At 41.1% G+C, this 12376-nt stretch overlaps 2 protein-coding genes and 1 non-coding gene across 3 annotated transcripts; all 3 read left to right on the top strand.

Moving 5' to 3' along the window:
* The first annotated feature begins 2451 nt into the window (after nucleotides 1-2451).
* Nucleotides 2452-4454, top strand: LOC141655588 (uncharacterized). The gene is made up of 3 exons (XM_074462659.1): nucleotides 2452-3006; nucleotides 3061-4402; nucleotides 4450-4454. The coding sequence occupies exons 1-3, from the start codon at nucleotides 2452-2454 to the stop codon at nucleotides 4452-4454; spliced, it is 1902 nt and encodes a 633-aa protein (XP_074318760.1).
* Nucleotides 4455-8662: 4208 nt separating this feature from the next.
* On the top strand, nucleotides 8663-8771 carry LOC141658267 (small nucleolar RNA R71). The gene has a single exon (XR_012549161.1). It is a non-coding gene; the product is annotated as a small nucleolar RNA R71 (small nucleolar RNA).
* A 2456-nt stretch (nucleotides 8772-11227) lies between these two features.
* Nucleotides 11228-11976, top strand: LOC141655586 (uncharacterized). Its single transcript, XM_074462658.1, has 2 exons — nucleotides 11228-11232; nucleotides 11382-11976. Exons 1-2 carry the CDS (start codon nucleotides 11228-11230, stop codon nucleotides 11974-11976), a joined length of 600 nt encoding a protein of 199 aa, XP_074318759.1.
* Nucleotides 11977-12376: the final 400 nt, after the last annotated feature.

Here is a 12376-nt window from a genome sequence, read left to right as displayed (position 1 = left end):
GCCGATAGAAACCAAATATGACCAAGGAAACTCCTCACTCCTTTAACATTCACGGGAGGAGGTAATTGCTCAATCACCTGCACCTTTGCCTTATCAACATGTATACCTTTATCGTAAATCGATGCCCTAACACAACTCCCTCATTGACCATAAACTGACACTTTTCCCAGTTTAAAACAAGATTAACATCTATACAACGCTGCATGACTTTATCAAGGTTAGCTAAACAACGATCAAAGTCACTACCATAAACTGAGAAATCATCCATGAATACTTCCATAATATTTTCGATATAATCGGAAAAATCCCCATCATGCACCTCCGAAAGGTAGCAGGGGCGTTACACAATCCGAAAGGCATTCTACGATATGCAAAAACACCCCCGACAGGTAAAAGTAGTCTTACTCTGATCGTCCGGATGAATAGGGATCTGAAAGAACCCTGAATATCCGTCTAGAAAATAGAAAAATTTGTTAGAAGCAAGTCTTTCAGTCATTTGGTCAACAAAAGGGAGAGGGAAATGGTCTTTCTTGGTGGCGGCATTCAACTGTCTATAATCAATGCACATCCGCCACCCTGTCACTACTCGAGTTGGTATTAATTCATTTTTATCATTTTTAACCACGGTAGTCCCTTCTTTCTTCGGGACTACCTGAATCAAGGGCTAACCCACTTGGAGTTGCCAATCAGTATAAATAATACCCGCATCAAGTAGTTTCATCACCTCACCATAACAACTTCCCCGCATCTTCTGTTCAACTTGCGTTAACCCCGTCCTCTAAGGCTTGTGGCCTTCTTCCACTCTATCCTGTGCATACAAACATCGTGGCCGATGCCCTTAATGTCATCCAAAGAGTAACCCAAAGCCTTCCCCGTTTTTCTTAAGTACACACATCAAAGCGCATACCGTCATCGTTAAGCTTAGAGCTGACAATAGCTGGGTACTGCTCCGTATCATCTAGAAAAACATACTTAAGATTAGGAGGAAGTGGCTTACGCTCCGGTACCTTTACCTCTACAGCATAGACAGAATCGGCTTCAATGGTGTAGCAAGTGTTGACCAAGTTATCGTTGGCCAGGCTCAAAAGCATCTCATCTTCTTCTTCATTGAGCTCGTAGCTCTCCATTGAGGCAACCAAAGCATTTGGCTCCTCAAAGATTCTCCATCAGATTACCTGCACACTCATCTAAACGGGTTAGATCAGCTAAGGGATCCTTGGCTAAGGATTCCCTCCAATTACAAGTAACAACCCTGTCAACAATATCAATGGAATAACACGTATCCTCATCAGCAGGTTCAGTTCCTTGTGAGCAAGACTGAACTCAATGGTGTCATCCCCTACCTCTAAGGTGATGGTTCCGCGTTTGACATCTATCACAGCCCCAGCTGTATGTAAGAAAGGTCTGCCTAAAATAATAGGTATCTGACTGTCCTCTGCAATGTCCAAAACAACAAAATCGACAGGAATAAAAAACTTACCCACTCGAACGGGTACATCCTCTAGAACACCTATAGGTCTCTGAGTCGATCTATTTGCCATTTGAACGGTAATATCGGTCACCTTAAGTCTACCAATGTTTAACCTTTCGCAAACAGAATACGGCATGACACTAACACTGGCCCCTAAGTCACAAAGGGCCTTTCCAATTGATGCGCTAGAAGATGCCGAGGAGGTCACGGTTGGGCCAACTGATGAACATGGGCTGGTTGCTACTAATTCTCGAGTGGTGGATTACTTGGGCTCGCATTTCCAAGTCCAGGGAGTCGGAGTTTTATTTGTTGGGGATCCGAGTTGAGCTAGGCGTGTGGAGTTGAAGCATGGAGCTGATTGTTTATTTCCAATTCCGTTATTTCCTTATTTCCTATTCTGTTATTTCCTTAATCTCGTTTTAGGATATTTTATTTACTGCTATTTTCTTTTAACCAAGAATAATATCTCATAGGAGATACTAGGTCAAGTTTATTAGTTTATTTGTAAGCCTATATAAGGCGTGACATGCTGCTGCGTTTTGATTCATTCATCGATTAATAAAAACTCAGAAAACCCGATCAAGTTTGATCACCAAACCCTAGATTTGAGAACGTACTTCAAGTCTTTCGCGATTGTTGTTCGGGCTCCGAACTCCTTCGTTATTAGCTGCGAATTCAGGTCGAATCTCAAAGCTAAATATCCCTTTCTTGTTTCGTGATTGTACTGTTCATTCGTGTTACTGTTCACCGTCATACTATTCATCGTTACTGTTCACCCGTCACTATTCACTCGTTACTATTCACCCGTTGTTTCCTTAGTATTGCTGTTGTTATTTGCGTCATAAAATCACAAAAACAAACCCCTTTGTTTTCGCTATTCTGCTTTTGTTAGTTGCTGAAATTCGAGTCTTAAATCGTCACATTTAATTCGTTAATTGCTTCCGCGTTTTATATCATTTGTGGTAATCAGAGCAAGGACGATGGGAGACGACGCCAATCTATTGCAGCAGTTGCGTGAATTGTTTCGTGCAAACCCTGACTTAGGGACTCGCAATTTTGGTAATGCTAGACATTTTGAGAGTGCAAGGCCTGTGGATGAATTTAAGATCACGGAGTTACCAGAATTCGATGGTAATACAGACCCAGAGGTGTACCTTGAATGGGAACGGAACATAGAGAGGATGTTCGAGTTCAAGGATGTTCCTGACGAGAAGCGTTGCAAGTTCGCTATTCTGAAATTGGTGAAGAATGCGTCGTTGTGGTTTGAGAATCTTAAGGCCAAACGAGCAAGGGATGGCAAGGAGAAACTGAAATCTTGGGATGCCCTAAAACGAAAACTCAGAAAGAGGTGTGTTCCGAGAAGCCATAAAATCGATCTTTATAGAAAAATTGCTGAATTGAGCCAAGGGAGTTTGTCAATTGTCGATTACATTGCTGAATTTGAAAAACTCTCTTTGATGAGTGAAATGGATGAATTAGAGGAACAAAAAATGGCTAGGTTTTGTAGGGGACTGAACAAGAACATCGCTTTCACGGTGGATTTACAGAGTTATGATTCGTTTGATATGCTATGTTAATTATGTTTGAAGGTTGAAAGACAGAATAAAGTGAGTCGTTCTAGCACAAGTTTCACCCCGAAAAATAATGCGTGGTCTAAACCCGAGGGAGCTAGGTCTGGTGGTTCCGTGTCTACAGTAGTCACGCCTACCCCCACACCCAAACCGCTCATTCGTGACAAACCAGAGGCGAGTAGCAAGGAGAAAGACCTGGCCAAGGTCCGTTGTTTCAAATGTCAAGGGTTTGGTCACTTCCGAAGTGATTGCCCTAATAAAAGGATTGTTATTCTACGAGAAGCCATGGATTTACGTGATGAGCTATCGTATGATTTGGCTGTTGAGGAGGAGGGATTGTTTGTGTTGAACGAAGAGGAGGAGGCCGAGAATGAGGAGTTGTCTTATGAAGCTCCTACATATGATACTTTGGTCTTACGACGTATGTTGCACTCTAAGGTTGAACCGGTAGTTGTAGAGCAACGAGATCAGATTTTTCACACAAAATGTCAGGTTGGTGATAAGTGGTGTAGCGTGATTGTTGACGGTGGGAGTTGCACCAATGTTGCTGCTACGGAGTTGATTGAAAAGCTTGCTCTCGTGACTACACCGCATCCAAAGCCCTATACTTTGCATTGGCTTGATGACGGTAGTAAAGTGAAGGTTTCGAAACAGGCCCGAGTGAATTTTACAATGGGTCCTTACAAGAATGAGGTTTTATGCGATGTTATACCTATGGATGCGTGCCATTTGCTTCTGGGACGTCCTTGGCAATTTGATAAGGATGTAACGCACCATGGGAGGAGCAATGAGTACACTTTCTTCTCTAATGGTAATAAGGTAACATTGAAGCCTATGACCCCGAAGGCTATTCGTTCCATGTATTCGGGCAGAGGTAAGAAGCCAAGTTTAACCATGTTTGCAAATGAAAGAGAGGTTGAACAGGTGCTCGACAATGGTGGGTGTGTTTATGCGCTCATAGCCTTAAATCAGCCCCAACCACAAGTAAGTGAGCACGGTGCTATCAACGAGTTGCTTCTTGAATTTGCAGATGTATTCCCGGATGAATTGCCTTCTGGTTTGCCGCCAATAAGAGGAATCGAGCATCAAATTGACTTGATTCCAGGAGCTCCATTACCTAATAAGGCTGCTTATCGAAGTAATCCCGAGGAAACTAAGGAGATGCAGCGCCAAATTGACGAATTGTTGGAGCGTGGTTATGTGCGTGAGAGCTTAAGTCCGTGTGCTGTTCCGGTCTTGCTAGTTCCCAAGAAAGATGGTTCGTGGCGAATGTGCATTGATAGCAGGGCTGTCAATAACATAACCATTAAGTATCGATTTCCCATCCCGAGACTTGATGATATGTTAGATGAGCTTCATGGTTCAGTGGTATTCTCGAAAATTGATTTGCGAAGCGGATACCATCAGATTAGAATGAAGGAAGGAGATGAATGGAAAACTGCATTCAAGACCAAACACGGCCTGTACGAGTGGTTGGTTATGCCTTTCGGGCTCACGAATGCACCTAGCACCTTCATGAGACTAATGAACGAGGTACTCAAACCTTTTCTTGGCAAATTCGTTGTTGTTTATTTGGATGATATACTCGTGTACAGTAGAAGCATAGATGAGCATTTGCGCCATCTAAGGGCTGTTTTTGAGGTATTAAGGGCTCAAAAATTATATGGCAAAACCGAGAAGTGCTCATTCCTGGTCGATGAAGTTGTCTTTCTTGGCTATGTCGTTTCTAAGCATGGGGTGTCCGTGGATAAGACTAAGGTAGAAGCTATTTGTTCTTGGCCAGTACCTACAACCGTGACTGAGGTACGTTCATTCCATGGGTTGGCTTCATTTTATCGTCGTTTTATTCGGGATTTTAGTACCGTTATGAGTCCTATTACCGAGTGCTTGAAGAAGGGCTCGTTCATTTGGGGTACAGCAGCCCAACGAGCTTTCGAGTTGATTAAACATAAGCTTTGTGAAGCACCGATTCTTGCACTTCCTGATTTTGCAAAACCATTTGAAGTTGAGTGCGATGCTAGTGGTGTCGGAATAGGGGTTGTTCTTGTCCAAGAAAAGCGTCCCATAGCCTATTTCTCAGAGAAATTGGGTGGAGCTCAATGTAATTATTCGACATACGACAAGGAATTCTATGCTATTGTTCGAGCCTTGGATCATTGGAGCCATTATTTGAGGCCGAATCATTTTATATTGCATTCTGATCATGAATCTCTGAAATACATTAACGGGCCGCAGAAACTTAACCCACGACATGCTAAATGGGTCGAGTTTCTTCAATCGTTTCATTTCTCATCCAAGTACAAGGAGGGTAAAAGCAACGTGGTAGCTGATGCGTTATCTCGCAGGTATGCATTACTTACAACTCTTGGAGTAAGGCTACTTGGTTTCGAGATGTTGAAAGAGTATTACCCAAGGGATGTTGATTTTGGCGAGATTTTTAATGAATGTGCTGCTGGTTCATTCAAGGATTACATACTGCAAGACGGGTTTCTCTTCAAGGGAAATCGTTTATGTGTTCCTAAGCATCCAGTTAGAGAATTGTTGGTTAGAGAGGCTCATGGTGGCGGCATTGCTGGTCATTTCGGTACTCAAAAGACGCTCGAAATCTTACACGAGCATTTTTATTGGCCGAAGATGTTAGGTGATATACAGAATTTGTTGAGCAAGTGTGCTACTTGTCATCTCGCAAAAAGTAAGTTCAAGCCGGGTTTATATCATCCCTTACCAGTTCCTAATCGGCCTTGGGAGGATGTATCAATGGATTTTATCGTCGCTTTGCCAAGAACACAACGAGGTAAGGATGCTATAATGGTTGAGGTTGATCGCTTTTCGAAGATGGCACATTTCATACCATGCCACAAGACCGACGATGCTGCGAATGTGGCTGATTTGTATTTCCGAGAAATAGTGCGGTTACATGGTGTCCCAAAGACAATTGTGTCCGATCGAGACTCGAAATTCTTAAGCTATTTCTGGAACACTTTGTGGAGGAAATTGGGTACGGTTCTTTTGTTTAGTACCTCGCATCATCCCCAAACCGATGGGCAAACCGAGGTTACTAATCGTACTTTGGGGACTATACTTCGTGGGCTGGTTAGCAAGACACAAAAGGATTGGGATGTGAAGCTAGCTCATGCCAAGTTTGCATACAACCGTACTCCAACCATAGCCACGAAGCACTCTCCTTTTGAAGTGGTATATGGCGTTAATCCGTACCTGCCCATAGACTTCATTCCGCTTCCTAGTGATGAGTTGGTACACAAGGATGCTGAATCAAAGCTTAAATCGATGTTGAAGCTACATAAGCAGGTAAAAAGGCGAATTGAAACGGTAAATGAGGCTTACAAGAAAAGATCGAACAAAAACCGTAAGCCTAGGCTCTTTGAACCGGGTGATCTGGTTTGGTTGCATTTAAGGAAGGAACGTTTTCCAGGAAAGCGCAAGAACAAGCTCATGCCTCAAGCCGAGGGTCCTTATAAAGTAGTTGGGAAAGTGAATGACAATGCTTACAAGCTCGAACTTCCCGGAGACTATAGAGTTCACGCCACATTCAATGTGGGAGATCTTTCACCATACTTAGATGATGAGGGACTATCCGAATTGAGGTCAATTCCCTTTCAAGAGGGAGGGGATGATGCGCTAAAAGATGCCGAGGAGGTCACGGTTGGGCCAACTGATGAACATGGGCTGGTTGCTACTAATTCTCGAGTGGTGGATTACTTGGGCTCGCATTTCCAAGTCCAGGGAGTCGGAGTTTTATTTGTTGGGGATTCGAGTTGAGCTAGGCGTGTGGAGTTGAAGCATGGAGCTGATTGTTTATTTCCAATTCCGTTATTTCCTTATTTCTTATTCTGTTATTTCCTTAATCTCGTTTTAGGATATTTTATTTACTGCTATTTTCTTTTAACCAAGAATAATATCTCATAGGAGATACTAGGTCAAGTTTATTAGTTTATTTGTAAGCCTATATAAGGCGTGACATGCTGCTGCGTTTTGATTCATTCATCGATTAATAAAAACTCAGAAAACCCGATCAAGTTTGATCACCAAACCCTAGATTTGAGAACGTACTTCAAGTCTTTCGCGATTGTTGTTCGGGCTCCGAACTCCTTCGTTATTAGTCGCGAATTCAGTCGAATCTCAAAGCTAAATATCCCTTTCTTGTTTCGTGATTGTATCTTGTTCATTCGTGTTACTTTTCACCGTCATACTATTCATCGCATTCGTTCACCCGTCACTATTCACTCATCGTTCACCCGTTGTTTCCTTAGTATTGTCAGCTGTTATTTGCGTCATAAAATCACAAAAACAAACCCCTTTGTTTTCGCTATTCTGCTTTTGTTAGTTGCTGAAATTCGAGTCTTAAATCGTCACATTTAATTCGTTAATTGCTTCCGCGTTTTATATCACCAATTACGTGGTTACCTATAGTGCAAGGAATTGAAAAACTACCCGGGTCCTTTAATTTAGGTGGCACATTAACTTGTGAAAGAGCATTACATTCCTCCACAAACGCAACATTACCATCATCACGAAAATTTCTCTTACGATTCAAAATATCTTTCATAAATTTAGCGTAAGAGGGTACCTGGGTAATTAAATCATGAAAGGAATCACACCTCGAGATTCGACCATCTCCGAAACTTACCAAACTTACGCTCCAAATTAGTAGCCTTCAAACGCTCCGGATACGGATCGCAACACCGCCGTAGGATCGGTAACCTTCGGCTTTCGAGGTTTAAAACCCCGTCAAATCATCAATGAGTGACGAATCATGCAAACTAGTTGACGGATTTGCATCCTCGCTTCGAGTTCCAATCGATCGATCGTATGAGTGGTCGATCGACCAAGTAGCCGGGCGTGAATGCTTCCTCGTCTGTCAATTGACTTCGTCAGGTATCTCAGTCGATCGACTGAGAATGTTGGTCGATCGACTGGATGTGCTGGGTGTGAATAGTTTCTGACCAGAAACTATTTTATCTGACGCTTCAGTCGATCGACTGAGAATTCTGGTCGATCGACCAGAAGTACTGGCATTCAAGCTCGTTTTTGCAGCAGAATTTAAACGAGCTTCTTCATCATTTCCCGAGTCTTCCTTTGGCTTGTCGAGACTTTCATAAGAAAGGCCACTTCTGAGATTGATGGCATTGATCGTCTCAACCGGCCCTTCACATTTGCTTGAAGAATTACCAGCTTGCTTAGCCTCCATATTCTCCAATTGTTTCACAAAATTCCTTGAGGACTCAATCCCGGCTGCTTCCATATTCGCCACTTGAACCAAAAGGAGTTGGACCATCTCTCTCAACTTCTCGATCTCCTCTGAGTTTTGAACAGGAATTTCGACTTTCTCCTTGGAAGCTTCAGAAATCTCGAGCTTCTCGAGACGGGTAGAAATGGAAGTAATAAGTGTCACAACGGCACTCATTTCATCACTTTGCTTTCGTGACTTCCCACGCGAACTTCCAAACTCAGCTCTATGGACTGCCATCTCCTCAATAGTGTTCCAACCTTTACTTTGACCGGTATTGTTTTGAAACCTGCCATTAGCAGCTGCATCCAAGATGACCTTGTAATCATCATATAAAGCATTGTAAAATAGGTTGCAAAGATACCATTCTTGAAACCATGATGAGGGACAAACTGGACCAAACTTTTGAAACGTCCCCATGCTTCACAAAAATCTTCGTCGGCTCCTTGCTGAAAACTCGTGATTTTACCCTTCAAGGCATCGGTCTTTGAAAGTGGGAAGTACTTCTTGTAGAAGGCTAATGCTAAAGATGTCCAATCCGTGACTCAACAATGCTACCCTATCGAGGTAGCGGTACCAATCTCGCGCCGAATCCTTCAAGGAGTACAAGAACATAAACCCCTTTACTTCATCTTGAGTTACCCCAGCCGGTATAGGTATGGAACAGCAATAGTCTGTGAAAGTTTCCATATGCTTCAAGGGGTCTTCATCCGCACCACAACGATTTCGCTCCACTAAATCAATATAAGAGGAACGAAACTCGAAATTACCGGTATTAGGGGTAGGTAACTGGCGCCCCTTTGGAAGGTGGTGCTCCTTTGGCTGAAAATTATCATATATTGTAGCCATAATTTCCAAAGTGAGAGTACTCAAGTCTTCCTCTCAAAAACATGTCTTCTAACTGTGCAAAAGCAAAACTAGAAGCAAAGGTAAGCAACGGCCTCAAGGAATCAAAGTTCCTTGAGACAAGAAAAATAAACTAAAATAAGGCAAACAAAATTACACCGTCTCCCCGGCAACGGCGCCAAAATTTGATACCGTCGTTTAGTACCAAAATTAAATTTATAATTCCAAACTAAAACTATAGCTAGTGATAGTAAGGGTCGAACCACAGAGAGACAAGGTTGATTTTGTTTGCTATTTTTCAGTCTATAAAAGTAACAATTAATTGGGGGTTTTGAATTTGGTTGATTAAATGGCTAATTGCTAAAATGAAAATTCTCAACAAGATAAAAAAGGGGATCGGGAACTTCGGTTCACCATGGCAAACATCAGGTCAGTAAGGTAGCATAGGTCTTATAATACGGTCTCAGGGAAAATAAGCTAGCCTTTCGATCAAAGCTCAAATAACCTCACGGTCTATTAATTCCCCAGAATTTATCAAAGCTTTCGCTCAAGAGAAATTCCTAATCTAATGATAACACAAATTACCAATCTTTCAATCTAGTAAAGAAATTTATCAAAAGATAACAAGACCAATACGGAAGAACTCATACTACACAACAATCCTAATTTAATACCATGGCTCACCTTGTTCCCAATCAAAGAAATTACCTACGCATAATCATAACTATACTAACTTCAAAATTAATAGTAAAGAACAAATTTGACATCATTGAATCAAACTAAAACAAAAGGAAAGAACTCAATTGCTGAAATTAAATTGATGAAAACAAGAATCAAAATAACAAGGAAATAAAGAAGAGAACGAATTGCATAAAAGGCTTACTAATTGAATTCAAGAACAAAAATATTGCATTCGAAGATTTCCGTCTCCAAGCTAGATCTAAAACTGAGTTTTTTCCAGAATGAAAAGCATAACCTAAAAGTTGTCTTTGCGTTCTCTACCGATAAAAAGATACCGAAAGTTAATTACAAGTTGGGCTTTTAAAAGTCTAACACGAAGAAAAACGTATCAGCTCGAAAAGTGGTCGATCGACCGGTCAGCATGGTCGATCGACTGAATATGCGGAACAGTAGCATCTGATGAGTTTCAGTGGTCGATCGACCTCACAGCCTAGTCGATCGACCGAATATGCTGTGCAGTGGCTCTCTTGTTCCTTCCAATCAACTCTTCACTCCTTTGCACGCATCCCAATGTGAGTGAATACGACTCTCCTTCTTCTTGGCTTCCTTAAACTTGCCTCCGGAGGACGAATTAGGCTTGATTTAGCTTACTTCCACTCATTCCTACAATAAATCATAGAAAATGCAAAGTAAACCGTTTCGGGAGAAATAGTAGCCTTAAGCTAACAATTATGCATAGAAACACGTGTCAAAACCACAGATAAAGTGTATAGAAAATGCACGTATCACATTCCCCTCGTATTAGAAAAAGAGGAAAGGCAATCGGATTAGCAGGTTCTCTTTATTTTAAACACACTGAATGACCGACTCTTTTCTTATTTCACCAACTTTTCCTTTTCCATTATTACCTTCTCTCTCTTTCTTTTACCAGTTTATCATCACCATCCTTCTCTAGTTTATCCATCATCACCATCTTCAACAATCCTCGCCTAATTTGAATGCTTCATTGATCCTTCATCAGCAACCCTAATTTGAATGTTGCTCCTCTTTTTTTCATTGAAGGCGGACTAATTTCAATTAATGACACAGGTAATTCGATTTTTATCTAGTACACACCCCAAATTGAAATGGGGATTTAGGGTTTCAACCTTTCTGCAAATTTTAGTGCTATTGTATCACATTTGAATTTACCTCCAAATTTTAATGGGAATCTAAGGTTTCAAAAATTGAAACTGAAATGGCGGTTCAAGGCGGCAACGCGGTTTAAGGTTTAAGGTTCAAGGTTCAAAGAGGAAGGCGGTTCGAGGCCAAATACATAAATGGTTCGGGTATGATGTTGTTAATGATGATTATAAGATTTTCCGCAATTGATGAAAATCACATTGCCGTTTTCAATTGGAGGGACAAATCATGGTGTAATTTCGATAATTCTTGCATTGAAATGGGGATTTAGGGTTTCAACCTTTCTGCAAATTTTAGTGCTATTGTATCACATTTGAATTTACCTCCAAATTTTAATGGGAATCTAATGTTTCAAAAATTGAAACTGAAATGGCGGTTCAAGGCGGCAACGCGGTTTAAGGTTTAAGGTTCAAGGTTCAAAGAGGAAGGCAGTTCGAGGCCAAATACATAAATGGTTCGGGTATGCTGTTGTTAATGATGATTATAAAATTGCCGCAATTGATGAAAATCACATTGCCATTTTCCATTGGAGGGACAAATCATGGTGTAATTTCGATAATTCTCGCATGGATTATGTCGCGAGCGTACGAGGTGGCCGTCTGGACCTTGCAGTTTATGATAACCATTTATGTCTTTGGCTGTTTTGGTGTGGATTACAGAATAAGCATCGAATTGTTTGTTTCGATCTTTTGATCGAAAATTGGACGCAGGATATTCCTTTGCCTAATTGTAATGTTGATAACTCTGTTGATAATCCGGGTATTAAACAGCATTTTGCTGAAATGTTGTTTGACGAGGGTCGGGATAAACGAAATGATTTGATTGCATTACATGTTTTGGACGGGTTTTTATCGGTGTTGAGCCAGAGTAATACGGGTAATGATGGTTACGATGTGTGGGCTATGAAAGAGTATGGAATTAAAGAGTCATGGGTTAAGTTGTTCGGGTTTTCAGATTGGAGAGAAGAAGAGAGCTAAAGGAGAAATGAGGGAGAACAAGTGATCGTTGTAATGGAGATGTAACGGGAAGGGGATGAAGTTTGAAGTAAACAAAAAAAATGGCCTTACATCATAATTACTTGCTGCATCAGGTAAAATAAAGGGGGATTCTATTCTAAGAGAGAGGGTACAATAGTTGGTGATATTCTTAGTTAATCCATAAGTCGTAGTATTTTGAGAAGAACCATTACAGGTCATAGTATTCCCATTAAATAACCCTTGAGTTTAAAACGTTTAAAACTAAGTAAAATGTGAGAAATATAATTCCATATAGTTTTTAATATTTATTAGTTTTTTTGTAATACTACTATCTCATAGAACTATTATTATACTCGTATTATATACTCCCTCCATTCCTCTTTCTGATATTAGTTAGGAA

This window comes from Silene latifolia, chromosome 5 (genome assembly GCF_048544455.1).
Source record: "Silene latifolia isolate original U9 population chromosome 5, ASM4854445v1, whole genome shotgun sequence".
NCBI lineage: Eukaryota > Viridiplantae > Streptophyta > Magnoliopsida > Caryophyllales > Caryophyllaceae > Silene > Silene latifolia.
The sequence above is the reverse complement of the archived record's forward strand: the minus strand, read 5'-3'. Positions and strand labels throughout refer to the sequence as shown.

What these genes read in the sequence shown, in the direction of transcription:
- LOC141655588 (XM_074462659.1), top strand. Translation starts at nt 2,452, where the DNA reads ATGGGAGACGACGCCAATCTATTGCAGCAGTTGCGTGAATTGTTTCGT. An exon ending in ACAAGAACATCGCTTTCACG is followed by an intron (nt 3,007 to 3,060) that starts GTGGATTTACAG and finishes TTATGTTTGAAG; the next exon opens with GTTGAAAGACAGAATAAAGT.